We start from the raw sequence: 13,409 nt of genomic DNA on the forward strand, positions 1-13,409 counted from the left end.
GGATTATTACAACAAATTTCAGATTTCTTTAACCAGAGACAAACATTTACCCCAACCCGTTTCAAACGATACCATACAAGACATGACATTATACTGATGTAATTACCTGTGTTCACCAACCCACAGTCGGCTCTTCTGCATCTGCTCTGTCCACCTGCCCCGAGTCTCTGGGTACTCAGGCCAGCTCTACCCTCGTCTCTCCTGGGCCCAAGGGCATCACAGGGGGGTGCGCCTGGCGACCCTTGGACTTGGCTGCAAGGTAGCTGGAATCTGACGTTGCAGGCACCAAACATGTCGATAAAATGACCACTGACTATTCTGGTGGATTAGTGAGAATGTATTAGTAAAAAGCAGCAAGGAACAGGACAAAACAAACCAACAACAGTGCAAGACTTCGACGCAAGTGAGAATCCCCCCCTCTCTGCACAGTTTGTATACCCAAAAGAGCACATGCATTTCAATGGAAGGGGAGGTCCAGCCAGGCGAAAGAATCGTACTGAAATAATATCATAAGCGGGAGGAGGGTAAAGTCCCCATTCTTACATTGTGAGAAACCTGAGGGCGTCCTCACATCTACTCTCCTTGGTTTCTCTTCTTGTGTGGCCAGGGAAATTCCATTGCTTTTGGATCCTGACCCTGGGGGTGGAGAAGCAAGGGAGGCTCACCTGGGTGGAGGGTCCTTGAGGATTGGGGAAGAAATGCCCTTAGGTGAGATGCAGTATCCCACATTTCCATTTCAGGAGGGACCCTCTATCCCGGATGCAGTTTTGGGGTATTGCTACTACTGTTCTAATGACCAAGAAAACATCAGGAAATATTATTCTTCTAGAAGTGCCAGGAAGAGGGTGGAGAAGAGATGATTTAAGGATGAGACATGGTATCCATCCACCCTTTTCCCTGTGAAAACCAACCTAACCCTCCCCCGGCCTCTTTGGGCTATTGTACACCAGTTTCCCTCAATGTTCCTCGTTCAACCAACCTGTTACAGTACTGGAACGAGGAAGAGGCGATTAGGAGTAGTGAACACTAGCAACCTATTTCACCACTCTGGTACTGGGACAAAGAAAATGCCTGGAGAGTATTGTGAAGGTCAGGCATGTTCCTCTAATTGTAGTCAGGCAATTGAAATTGAAGACTCGCACCTACAACATGTCAAGTGGTTGCATACAATGTGGCAAAGCCTAGGGTTGGTCCAAGTTGTGTGACACAGTGCTGGGAAAGCCAAGAGACTGACAAGGAGAAACCAATAGATTAGGATCATCCGCACAGGAGCAAAAGCAGAAGAACCTGTGTGGGTCAAAAGCCAAAGGTTCCTGGTTGCGCAACCTGTAATGGGTGGAGAGTCTGGTCTGATAATTGCCCCTGGACCAGGGAACCCTCAAGTGTGGAAGCCAAAGCCCTTGTTAAAGCAAACCAAGAAAGAGTGAACTGAATGAAATATTATGCTTATCCAGAAGGGAAGGGAAGGGAAGTTAATTTGCGGCTTGTTTTGAGCATTGGGGGATGGAGGCCAAGCAGAGGTTGGCAAGTTGAAGTCTTGGGGAAGGGAATCCTGAGACTTGATGAATTTCAATGCTGTCTTGAGAACAGAATCCTCAAGGCCCTTTTTTGTGGAACTGTGTTGTCTTGAACTAAGGGGAAGGGAACCCCCAAGGATTTGTGGAATTGTTGTGAACTCAAGCACGGTAATCCCAAGCCATTTTGTGGAACTGTTGTGAACTTGGGGAAGGGGAGCTGAAAAGGAAGCTAGGAGCTGGAAGAAGCTCAGAACTTATGTTTGACCACCATTACTTTTTTACAGACATCCCCACACATTGATTAGCTTTAGTTGTGAGGGCAAGGATAGGTTTTGGACACAGGCAGACTTCTACGTTTCTGACTCAGACTTTCCTTAGTTTTGTTCAAGTAGGGAAATCACACCTTAGCTTAGGGCAAATTAGGCCTTCAACCATCCCGACATTTGAGTTAATAAACCATTTCATTTTGAAATTTGAATCTGTTGTCTGTGTCTTGCTTCATGATGCCTTCACAACATAACATATAAAACAATGTTTTCAGGAAGGACAGCATAAAGTGATACATTTAATGTAGCTGAGTATACCACTCACACGGTCTGAGGTAGGTGAGCAAGCTTACAGTATGATTATTTCTGTCTACTAAAGCCTATTTTCCTAAATAAAACAGGAGCCTAAACCACGATTACATATGCCAAAAGGAAAACCAGTGAGAAGCAAGAGATGTAGAGGTGCGCATAGCTACACACTAGATGAAGAGTCTTTATTGCAAGGACACGCACATTAAAGCCTCACCTCGCACAGACAAGAAACACTTGTTTAACCATAACAGTTTTTGTAGTACCTACTCATTATTATAATGCAGCAGAATGCTTGGGGATTACATAACATTTTCGATTCCAGACTTTCCCCGCACAGGAGATGGTAATTTTTGTACATGTGCGAACTGTAAAAGTGCTATACGCCTCTTCTTGGGTATAAAAATCTCACATGAAGGTCAATCCCGATTTAAATGTACATTTTCATATTTCTCACACTTGTTTTGTCACTTTTACTTCATGCTCTTTCAACACACGCTAGTATTACGACAAACACTCAGAATTAATAATCACGTAACAGTAAAAAAGTTACATTACTTGAAAACATTTTGTTTTTAAAAGATTTCAATTCAAGCCAGCAAAAACAGTCTACAAACATCAGAAATAATAATGTTGAGGTCACAACATAATAAACTTTATCAATAAATTAAAAGAAATATTCAGATCAAATATCATATTACCTACCCTTAACTCAACCACACAGTTAAACACATATAATATTACCATACAATTCTCCAGCATGGGGTCTGGCATGGATTCACATGCTCATGAATATTCCCCGTTGTCAGGCTGGGAATCCTTGGTAAAGAAAAAATCAATTTCAGTTTCGTTTCTGAACTGTCTTTCTCCTAATAACCAATCACTGGTCTCTGGGTCATACTGCCCTCAGCCAATGACTGCCCTCTACATAAACCCCTTCTGTGGCAGTCATCAGGTCCCAGAAGTTCCGGATGGTTACCCTCCAGCACGTGCAGGGACAGCTGGAGGAAAGCGTCTTCCTATCGTCGCTGGACTTGGAGGACGCCTACTTTCACATCCCCATCTTGAAAAAACATTGAAAGTTTCTGTGATTCGTAGTCCAAGGATGGCACTAGCAGTTCAAGTCCCTTCCCTTCGTACTGAAGTCGGCGCCCAGGGTGTTCACCAAGTGCCTGGCACCAGTGGCGGCGTGGCTTTGCCTACAAGGGATCCACATCTACCCATACCTGGTCGACTGGCTCATCCAGGCAGAGTCAAGAGAACTCGCCGTCCAACTGCTCACGGATCTAGGATTTTCGATCAACTTCACGAAATCCCATCTGGTACCGTCGCAAGTCGCCCTGTTCCTGGGAGCCAAGCTCGACACAGTGGCGCAACTAGCATCTCCGTCGGAGGAGAGGACGAAGGCCATCCTATGCAAGGTGCAATGGCTGTCGGCTATGGACGTGGCCAAGGTGAGGTCAGTCAAGTCCCTGCTCGGCATGATGTCCTCCTGCATTTACCTTGTGCGCCTTTGCAGACTACGGATGCGACCACTGCAGGAGTTCCTTGACGCCCGTTGGATGCAAGCGACGGGCAACTTCGAAGACAGGATCTCACTCAACGAGACCTTTCGACGAGCAATCCGGTGGTTGGGCACCCGCGCGCATCTGACGGCGGGTATTGACTTCCAGACCCCGGCCCATCAGTATACGGTGACGACGGACGCCTCCCTGGAGGGATGGGGAGCTCATTCCGGACATCTCCACGCAAGAGGCCTTTGGCTGCCGGAGGAGAGGTCACTACACATCAACGTCCTGGAGCTCCGAGCATTGTTCTGGGCCCTCAGGTCGTTCCTTCCGTCCCTCAAGGCAAGGTGGTGAGGATCTTCACTGACAACACCACGACAATGTTTTACATCCGGAGGCAGGGAGGCACCAGATCCCCAGCCCCTATCCAAGGAGGCCCAGGATCTGTGGCATTGGGCTGTAGCCCAAGGGATGTTTCTGGTACCCTTCCACCTGGCAGGAATAAAAAACACCATCGCTGAAGTACTTAGCAGGGAGCTGCGCTCGTGCCACGAGTGGGAACTGCGGCAGGATCAAGTGGACATCCTCTTCCAACGATGGGGAAATCCCCAGATCGACCTGTTCGCGACGGCGGCGAACCCCAAGTGCCAGAGGTTCGGCAGCAGGTTTCCCCAGCCGGGGAGTATGGGCGATGCCTTCTCGTTCCCCTAGGACGGCTTGTTCCTGTATGCGTTCCCTCCGTTGTCGTTGCTGCTGTGACTCATCAACCAACTCAAACGGTCCCAGTGCAGGATGATTCTCGTCGCACCGGCATGGCCGAGGCAGATCTGTTTGCCGGACCTTCTGGACATGTCAGTGCCCCCCCCCCCAGTCAAACTGCCAACGGACGCGGATCTCCTTATCAGAGAGGAGGCACCATCCGCCACCACGATCCGGCGTCGCTGAACTTGCAGTCCTGGCTCCTGCAGCGCTAGAGTTTGGAGGGTACGATATCCCGGCAGACTGCAAGGAGGTGCTTGCAAAGGCCAGGGCGCCCTCGACTCTCAAGTCTTATGGACACAAATGGAAGAGGTTCTCTGTCTGGTGCCGTGCACAGAAGATTAACCCTCTGTGGATTACGGCCCCTCAGGTGCTGCCGTACCTACTGTCGCTGGCCAAGGCGGGGCTGGCGCATGCGTCTATCAAGATCTCTCTAGCAGTGATTTCCCGCTACTCCAGGACCCCGGGGCGATCATCTCTGGTCCCATCGCCTGGTGAAGGAGTTTATCAAGGGACTGTTCCGGTCATTCCCACCAGTGAAGTCTCCGGCCCCGGCGTGGGAGCTCAACGTGGTGCTGTCCAGGCTCATGGGGCCCCCATTCGAGCCACTGCATTCGGCACCGTTGAAGTTCCTGTCATGGAAGACTGTGTTTCATGTGGCCATCACCTCTGCATGACGAGTGGGAGAGATCCAGGCCCTCTCCTGTAAACCTCCATACTTGAATTTTCACGATACGAGGGTGGTGCTGAGGACACACCCCTCCTTCATGCCCAAGGTGCCGTCGGACTTCCATCTCAACGAGCCCTTGGTGTTACCTGTTTTCTTCCCATCACCTTCATCGCCGGCTGAGAGGACTTTGCACTCGCTGAATGTAGCTAGAGCGCTGAAGTTCTACGTGGACCGCTCAAAGAGTTTTCGGATGACATCACAGCTGTTTGTGAACTTTGGACCTGTGAAACAAGGGGAGGCCCTCTTGAAGGCTTCCATTTCCAGATGGCTCTCCGGCTGCATCATGCACGGTCACCGGTTGGCAAACCGACCGTTGCCCGGCTGTCCAAGAGCCCATTCGACCAGAGCGATTGCTGCTTCCACTGTTCCTATCTGGTGTGCCCCTGCTGGACATCTGCAGGGCTGCTACGTGGAGGTCGACGCACACCTTCACGAGATTCACTGCGACCGGGATTCCAGGGAGGAGTCCAGAGTCGGCCAGGCAGTGCTGCGCAACCTGTCACCCTGAAGGTGGGCCTGGTGAGAAGGTAAGAGATGCTTAATGTTGAGTTGTTGAAATGCTTAATGTTGAGCCTTAACATCTCCCGTGGTTGTGCATGTGTGTACTGCTATGTATTCATGAGCATGTGAATCCATGCCAGACCCCATGCTGGAGAAGGAACAAGTTCTCCAGCGTGGGGTCTGGCATGGATCCACATGCTCATGAATATTCCCAGTCGTCAGGCCGGGAATCCTCGGTAAAGAAAAAATCAGTTTCAGTTTCGTTTCTGATCTGTCTTTCTTAGAAGTAACCAATCACTGATCTCTGGGTCATACTGCCCCAGCCAATGACTGCCCTCTACCTAAGCTCCTCCCCCGGCAGCTATCTTCAGATTTTTACCGCACGTTCAAGTGTTGGGAGTCCTCGTGTTTAGCTCTTGAGCTTTTACTGCGTGTTCATGTTTTTTCAGGAGATTTCTCTAATTTTTCGGTTAATCGAGCCTCAAGCTCCACCGTTTCTACTTCCGTTAACGGGGACTCGTTTCGGAATTCTTCTACGCCCTTCAAGGGTGAAGTTTTCGTTGAGTTACGCTTCTTGGAGGCTTCCAGAAGATCTGTGGCCTACCTCAACGGACATGTCCCAGGTCAAGGGAAGCTCGACGCCCGGATCCAAGCTGTTCAGGAGCTGCCCAGGATGCGGATTGCAAAATGTTTTCAAGGAGGACGAGCATTCAAATGTCTCTACTGCCTTCATGAGGACAAGACGCATGTGGAGAAGGACTGTGTGTTCTGCAAGAACCTGTCGGAATGGACCAAGCAAGATTGTCATTCCCGCCTCGCCGCCTGGCTGGAGAAGGGCACAGCAGGTGAGAAGGCGAAGAAAAAGTCTGAGCAGTCTTCTAAGTCCTGTGAGGGCGCCCCTGTGACAGGGGCCCAACAGAAGGCCAAGCACCGCGAGTCCGAGGGCACCGGGAGCACCGAAAGGTCCGGCACCTCAGCTGCCAGACAGGGCGCGACTTCCCCGGCACGATCAACCACGAGCCAGCGCTCTGGTTCGGGGAAGAGGAAGGCCGAGAACCCGTTATGCTTCTGGAGAGACCCTGGTCGATCTCAAAGGGAGCCGAGGGGGAGTGAGGCGATGACCCTCCCCCCAAAGCGAAGGCCCAGGACGCACCTAAGGTGGTGAGGGCCTTGATCCATTCGGCAAAGGCCTCTATCGAGGTTGTCACAGGGGCCCTGGCGAAACCGACAGAGGCTACACCAGTGGAGGCGACCTCGGGGCCCAGAGTTTCTCTGCGGCCGCGGAGGGAATCCTTTTTTCAGACCATCGTTAAGACCCCGGCGGAAAAAGAGGAGGGGGGCCAATGGCCATTACGGACTCGGATTCAGCCTCCAAGGAGGATCCGGTGGAAACCGTGAAAGGCCTCAACGAGAGGTTCATAGGCCTCAACGAGAGGTTCGAGAAGGTTCGATCCCAGGGGATGGTTCCTGCTGATGTGATCGAAGATAGCGACGATGAGGGCCCAGTGGAGCAGCCATCCTGTCCGTCGCAGCCATTACCTGAGCCCCAGGATAGCTTGGCGGCCCTTTTGTTGGCGATCCAATCCTTATGTACTGAGATAAGGACGAGGTTACCACGGACCCCGGCGGAGGATCCAGAACCAGGCCCGTCGAGAAGCCCTCCAAACAAGCGGAGGAGAGTCCACCCCACTCCGCCCTTCGTGCCCGCGAGGTCTGTGGACCCCTCATCCCCCTCGCCGGACCCTAGAGAGGATACGGCGACGGATACAGCGACAGGGACGGACGACGACTGCAGCGATGACACAACGGACATCCCGTCATCACCCCCCTCTCGGGCTTCTCTGCCCGACGAAATTGGCTCTTTTCACGCCATGATAGCCAGGGCATCCGAGCTCTTCCAGCTCTGCCCTGAGGAACAGAAAAAGGAAGGTTTTCTTTACCAACGACGAGAGACGAGAGAAAGACGGTCCTCACAGTGCCGTTGTTCGACGACATCTGGGACAAGGGACTGGCTATCCTCAAGAACCCTTCCACTACACCCACCAAGAGGGACAGGTATGAGAAGTAGTACCGGGTCCCCGATACCGCCCCCTTGTGCCACAGGGCCCAGCCCACGCCGGACTCTGTCGTCTCAGCAGCGGCCAAGAAGAAAGCAGCGGGGGCGGCGGCTTCAACTTCCACTTCCCCGCCAGAAAGCGAGGGCAAGAAGTTTGACTCCATGGGACGACGAGTCATCTCGTCGTCGGCGGCAACTACGATTAAGGCGGCCAATGCCTTAGCGATTGTGGCCCGTTACGATAGGGAGCTTTGGTTCAAGATAGCTCCTCTGCTAGACTTCCTACCAGACGACAAGAGGGCAGAGGCCCTACAGATTCTGCAGGAAGGAGAGGTGGCGCCGGATCACGCCATACCGGTGGCAACGGACATTGCCGATACCGGATTTTGCCAACTGGGCAACGGGGTTTGCCTCTGACGACGAGGATGACTCAAGGCGATGGACTTTCGCCAGGCCGTTCAGACCAGAGTTTTGGACATGCAGACGGTGGATGAGTCCCTCCAGGCCATCAAGACAGACACGGAAACAGCCCGAGCCCTAGGAGTCCTTCAGCAACGGCGGCCCTTTCGGAGCACTGGAGGCAGACAGGGAGCCTCCAAGGGATCCAGCGGCGGCTCTTCTACTTCCCGCCAGGCGGCCCGCTCCTTGTCCCAGGAGGCCTACAGAGGCCGCAGCAAGCAAGGAGGGTCTCGCTGCTGTCGTCAAGGAGGCCAAGGCGGCAAGGCCTCTTCCAAACAGGACTGAACCGGCCATAGCGTCGGGCCCCCACCGAAGCACCCCGGTGGGAGGCCGGCTGACGAAGTTCGTCAGCGTGTGGGAGTCCATCTCCACTGACCGTTGGGTGCTGGACACCCTGGCCCGCGGACACTTTCTGGAATTTCAAAAGAAGTGTCCTTGCATTCCTCCCGTGGCCAGGAAGGAGAATCACGTCCCTCAACTGCTGTTGGAGGTAAGGGCGATGCTCAGGAAGGGCGCCATCGAGCTCGTCCCCAAGAGGCTCCGGGGCTCGGAGTATACTCAAGATACTTCCTCGCCCGAAAGAAGACAGGCGGTTGGCACCCCATACTGGACCTGCGTTGGTTGAACAAGTACATCAAGGCACAGAAATTCAGGATGGTCACGCTCCAGCACGTGCTGGTACAGCTGGAAGAGGGCGACTTCCCATCGTCACTGGACCTGGAGGATGCTAACTTCCACATCCCCATTCTAAAAGGTCACAGAAAGTTCCTCAGATTCGTAGTCCATGGGCGTCACTACCAATTCAGACCCCTGCCGTTCGGATTAAAGTCGGCACTAAGGGTGTTCACCAAGTGCCTCGCACCTGTGGCGGCGCGGCTGCACCTGCAAGGGATCCACGTCTTCCCCTACCTGGATGACTGGCTAATCCGTGCAAGGTCAAGAGAACTCGCCGTCGAACACACAGCGAGGACCGTCCGCCTGCTCACGGAGCTGGGATTCGCCATCAACTACCCCAAATCCCATCTGGTCCTGTCGCAGGTGGCACTGTTTCTAGGAGCGAAGCTCGATACAGTGAAGCGATTGGCATCTCTGTCGGAAGAAAGGACGAAGGCCATTTTGGGCAAGGTGCAGCGCCTGTTAGCCACGAATGTGGCCAGGGTGAGGTCCATCAAGTCCCTCCTCGGGATGATGTCCTCATGCATCTACCGTGTGCCCCTTTGCAGACTTCGGATGCGTCCGCTACAAGAGTTCCTCGACGCTCGCTGGATTCAAGCGGTGGGCTGCTTCGAAGACAGGATCCCGCTCGACGAGGAGTTCCGTCGGGCGATTCCGTGGTGGGGTGGCCGTGCGCACCTCTCGGCAGGCATGGACTTTCAGGCCCCAGTGTATCAGGAGATGGTAACGACGGACGCCTCCCTGGATGGATGGGGAGCCCACACCGGAGATCTCCACGCAAGAGGCCTCTGGCTCCTGGAGGAGAGGTATCTTCACATCAACATCCTGGAGCTACGAGCCGTGTGCTGGGCGCTCAAATTGTTCTTCCGTCCCTCAAGGACAAAGTGGTGAAGATCTTCACCAACAACACCACCACGATGTTCTACATCCGGAAGCAGGGAGGCACCAGATCCCCAACCCTATCCAAGGAGGCGCAGGATCTGTGGCACTGGGCCGTCGCCCCGGGGACGTTTCTGGTTCCTTTCCACCTGGCAGGAATAAAAAACACCATAGCCGACTCACTCGGCAGGGAGCTGCACTCGTGCCACGAGTGGGCACTACGCCAGGACCAGGTGGATCGGCTCTTTCAACGGTGGGGCAAACCCCAGCGTCGATCGGGACTCCAGGGAGAAGAGTCCAGGGTCGGCCAAGCAGTGCTGCGCAACCTGTTCGCTTAAGGTGAGCCTGGTGAGGAGGTAAGAGATGCTTAATGTTGAGTTGTTGTATTGCTTAATGTTGAGCCTGTTGCCACCTCCCGTGGTTGTGCATGTGTATACTGCTGTGTATTCTTATATTCATGAGCATGCAAATCCATGCCAGACCCCATGCTGGAGAAGGAACAAGTTACTTACCTGTAACTGTTGTTCTCCAGCATGGGTCTGGCATGGATTCACATGCGAACCCTCCCTCCTTCCCCTCTGCGGCTCTTCACTTGGTCATACTGCCACTTTACGTGCTACCAAATCTGAGGATGGCTGCCGGGGGAGGGGCTTAGGTAGAGGGCAGTCATTGGCAGGGGGCTGTATGACCCAGAGATCAGTGATTGGTTATTAGGAGAAAGACAGTTCAGAAACGGAACTGATTTTTTCTTTACCGAGGATTCCCAGCCTGACGACGGGGAATATTCATGAGCATGTGAATCCATGCCAGACCCATGCTGGAGAACAACAGTTACAGGTAAGTAACTTGTTCCTTATAACTGTTTCATGCATAAAAAGTAATTGTACAAATGTAAAATTCTTCAAAAGTACTTTCAGTGTAGATCTATAACAAATGTTTTTTGTAAAGTTGAATAATAATGTACGCAAGCATCATTCCTCCAAAATATTGCAATTAAAAAATATACAGAATATTTAAAAAAATAAATCTGTAATAAAATGTATATCATCAATAAAAGGTCATATTTTACATATACAATAAACCTTATAAAAGGAAAACAGACACTAAACTACTAAAAAAGTATTACAAATTAATATTCATTACACTATGCATAAAAATGCAAACATGTAATAAATGCAAACATGTAATGTATGCAAAATTAAATTTGGTGAATAATGCACACAGTAAATACTAACAAGCAGCACAAATATAATACACATTAAAAACATAAATAAACAGTAACAATAAATAAACAAATATTCACACAACACATTGCATTACTCTGACTATAAAGTATTTAATGTATTTTTAAAGTCTACTATGTTGTTTCCTTACTGTTTATATTGCAATGTTTGTAGATTTTTTGGTTTAACCTTAACTCTTATGTAACCTTTTTTTCAAATAATATATACACTCTATTCAAGCATGTAAATCTTATGGAAACTCTGATGCTGGGGAAGAATTAGTTCCAGTATTGGCACCTTTCATAGTTTCATATGCAACACACCCACCTCTGCTTTTTTAAGATTCATTGGGCCTGGTCTTTTTCAGCTTTAAGACTGCTCTAAAAATCTGAAGAAGGCTTCTAGGCGTGGATCCTAATCCTTTTCCAATCCACTGTGCATTTATCAGTGCACAATGGACCAAATAGAGGTGGATAGGCTGTATTGTAAAATAATATATAACTGCATGTTATTCCGTTGTACTGCTATGTCAGTTACGCGGACTGGAGTTTCACAACCAGATGATGGAGAATACTTCAGTATAAGAATCTGTGAAAGATACCAATGCTGGAGAACGGCAGTTAGAGGCAAGTAATTCTTTCCCAGCTGTCAGAATGAATTGGCCACACAAACCTTATGCGAGTTCACTGAAGTTTTTCTCAAGCATATACTGACACGTCCTCTGCATTAGACCACCCAGGTTTTAGTGATTGCGTGCTCTCAACAACAATGTGCAAAATTTGACATTTTTAAAGGTTCTGCCAGGTATGCCCATTTGGGACTTGATTTAATTGGTCTGTTCATAAAATCAGCTCTTGTGAGCCCAAACCCCACGCACCATTTATTTGAAGGAGCTCCCTTTGTGAGGGATTGTTTTCAATTCAGAGACTCAATAAGGACATTAGACATGAAATTATTTAAGTTTAGTATCTACCTACCACTCTTTTAATTAAACTTAAATGCTGCAAGATGTACATATTTTTGCCACAATATTTCATATTTCTTGCAGCACAATTTGGAAATCAATTCATAGATATCTGTTTGCAATTGAAGAATCAAATTTGAATAATCAATCACCATTCTGTTCAACACAGTGATCGAAGTGGGCGGGAACGGTTGGGAACTACTTTTATTTATTTCTGTTTACCATTCCTCTAATTTTTACGGCCATATTCACCATTCTATAAAGAGGATTTGTCCATTCATGTCCTTGTGCAAGTGTAAAGTTTTTTTTATAGGAGCCTTAGTTGCTAGTCAGTTAGATAATTGCAATGCCCCGGCCGCAACACTTTGTGTCCTATGTTGCACTATGCTCTCTGCCCTGCCGAGAACACAGATCCACTACTTTTTCTTACACTTCTCCCACTGGTTCAGCATGCTTACTGTGATCACTTCAGTTCTTTCAGCATTGCGTTTTTATATATTCTTGTGCTAATTTTGTAGATTGGGTGGTGCATCAGCTTAGGTCTGTATTGTCATCTATTTGTTTCTTTTTTATTACGACTTCTTGGTATTATTACCCGCTTTTCCTTGACAAGCTACCACAGTAAGATTTTAATTGCTAGTGATAGGAACAGCTTCTATGTTGTCTTTTATGTTAATTGTTGACAGATTTTGTTTTGTTTTCATACAGTCTGATCTTTCCTTGGACCAAGAAGAGATGACAGAGGAAAGACCGATCAAAATAAATAAGCAGCATAAGCACCGGCAAAAGCGGCCAGTGCAGGTGGAGGACGAGGAGGATGAGGATGATACTGATGATGATGATGATGATGTTGATGATGATGATGAAGATGAAGAGAATGGTGAGGATGAAGAGGAGGATGCTGCCCCTGAACCTGAAGAGTCTGACTTCAATGAGTACCCTGGAAAAGAGGAGTTCACAAGCAACGTAGGAGAAGAGACCAATTCAGCAGTACAGAGTATTCAGCAGGTCAGTTTCGGACAGCATCTCAGATTATATGGCTTGTTTCTGCCCAACACGTAGACCAACAGCAAAGCAGTGTTATTTAGTTATCCGATTTATTTTAGGTCAACTTTTCTTTCTAATGAAATCTGTTTAATTTTGTCAGCTATATTGAAATGATAATCGCTATCAAATGCAGGCAAAATATACCAATGGGAACACTGGCATTTCACTGTCAAGGAAAAGATCAACACAATAATCCAGCCCAGATAACTTATAAAATATCTGATTTTCAGACTGGGGATTTGGTTGGCTAACAATACTTTGGTCAGTTCTAAGTAGTCTTTCTGATTTCTTCCAGCCTGAGCTGCTGCAAATGAAATTTTCTTTGAATCCACCCTAACGCTCTCTGAATTTGGAGTCAAGAGCTTCCGTAACAGATCTTGGAAACAAGCCCCCTCCAATGAGGCTACAATAATGATTATGACCCCAGTGTCTGGAAAGCTCCCTTTTCTCTGCATTTACCAAGTCTGTTGACCATAGAGTTAACAGCATTGGGATTTTAAGAGAAAAAATGTTTCG

The 13,409-nt window shown here is 49.3% G+C and overlaps 1 protein-coding gene across 5 annotated transcripts in view; it reads left to right on the top strand.

Annotated features, from left to right (window-relative positions):
* Positions 1–13,409, top strand: part of PRDM15 (PR/SET domain 15) — a 1,394,990-nt gene that overhangs the window by 1,301,158 nt on the left and 80,423 nt on the right. For all 5 annotated transcript variants that reach the window (XM_069636031.1, XM_069636033.1, XM_069636034.1 and 2 more), the window contains one exon: positions 12,555–12,854. In XM_069636031.1, the coding sequence (XP_069492132.1) occupies positions 12,555–12,854 (300 nt within the window). The remainder of the gene's footprint in view (positions 1–12,554; positions 12,855–13,409) is intronic.

The sequence above is a fragment of the Ambystoma mexicanum genome, chromosome 7p (assembly GCF_040938575.1).
Source record: "Ambystoma mexicanum isolate Mex_15411 chromosome 7p, UKY_AmexF1_1, whole genome shotgun sequence".
Lineage (NCBI taxonomy): Eukaryota > Metazoa > Chordata > Amphibia > Caudata > Ambystomatidae > Ambystoma > Ambystoma mexicanum.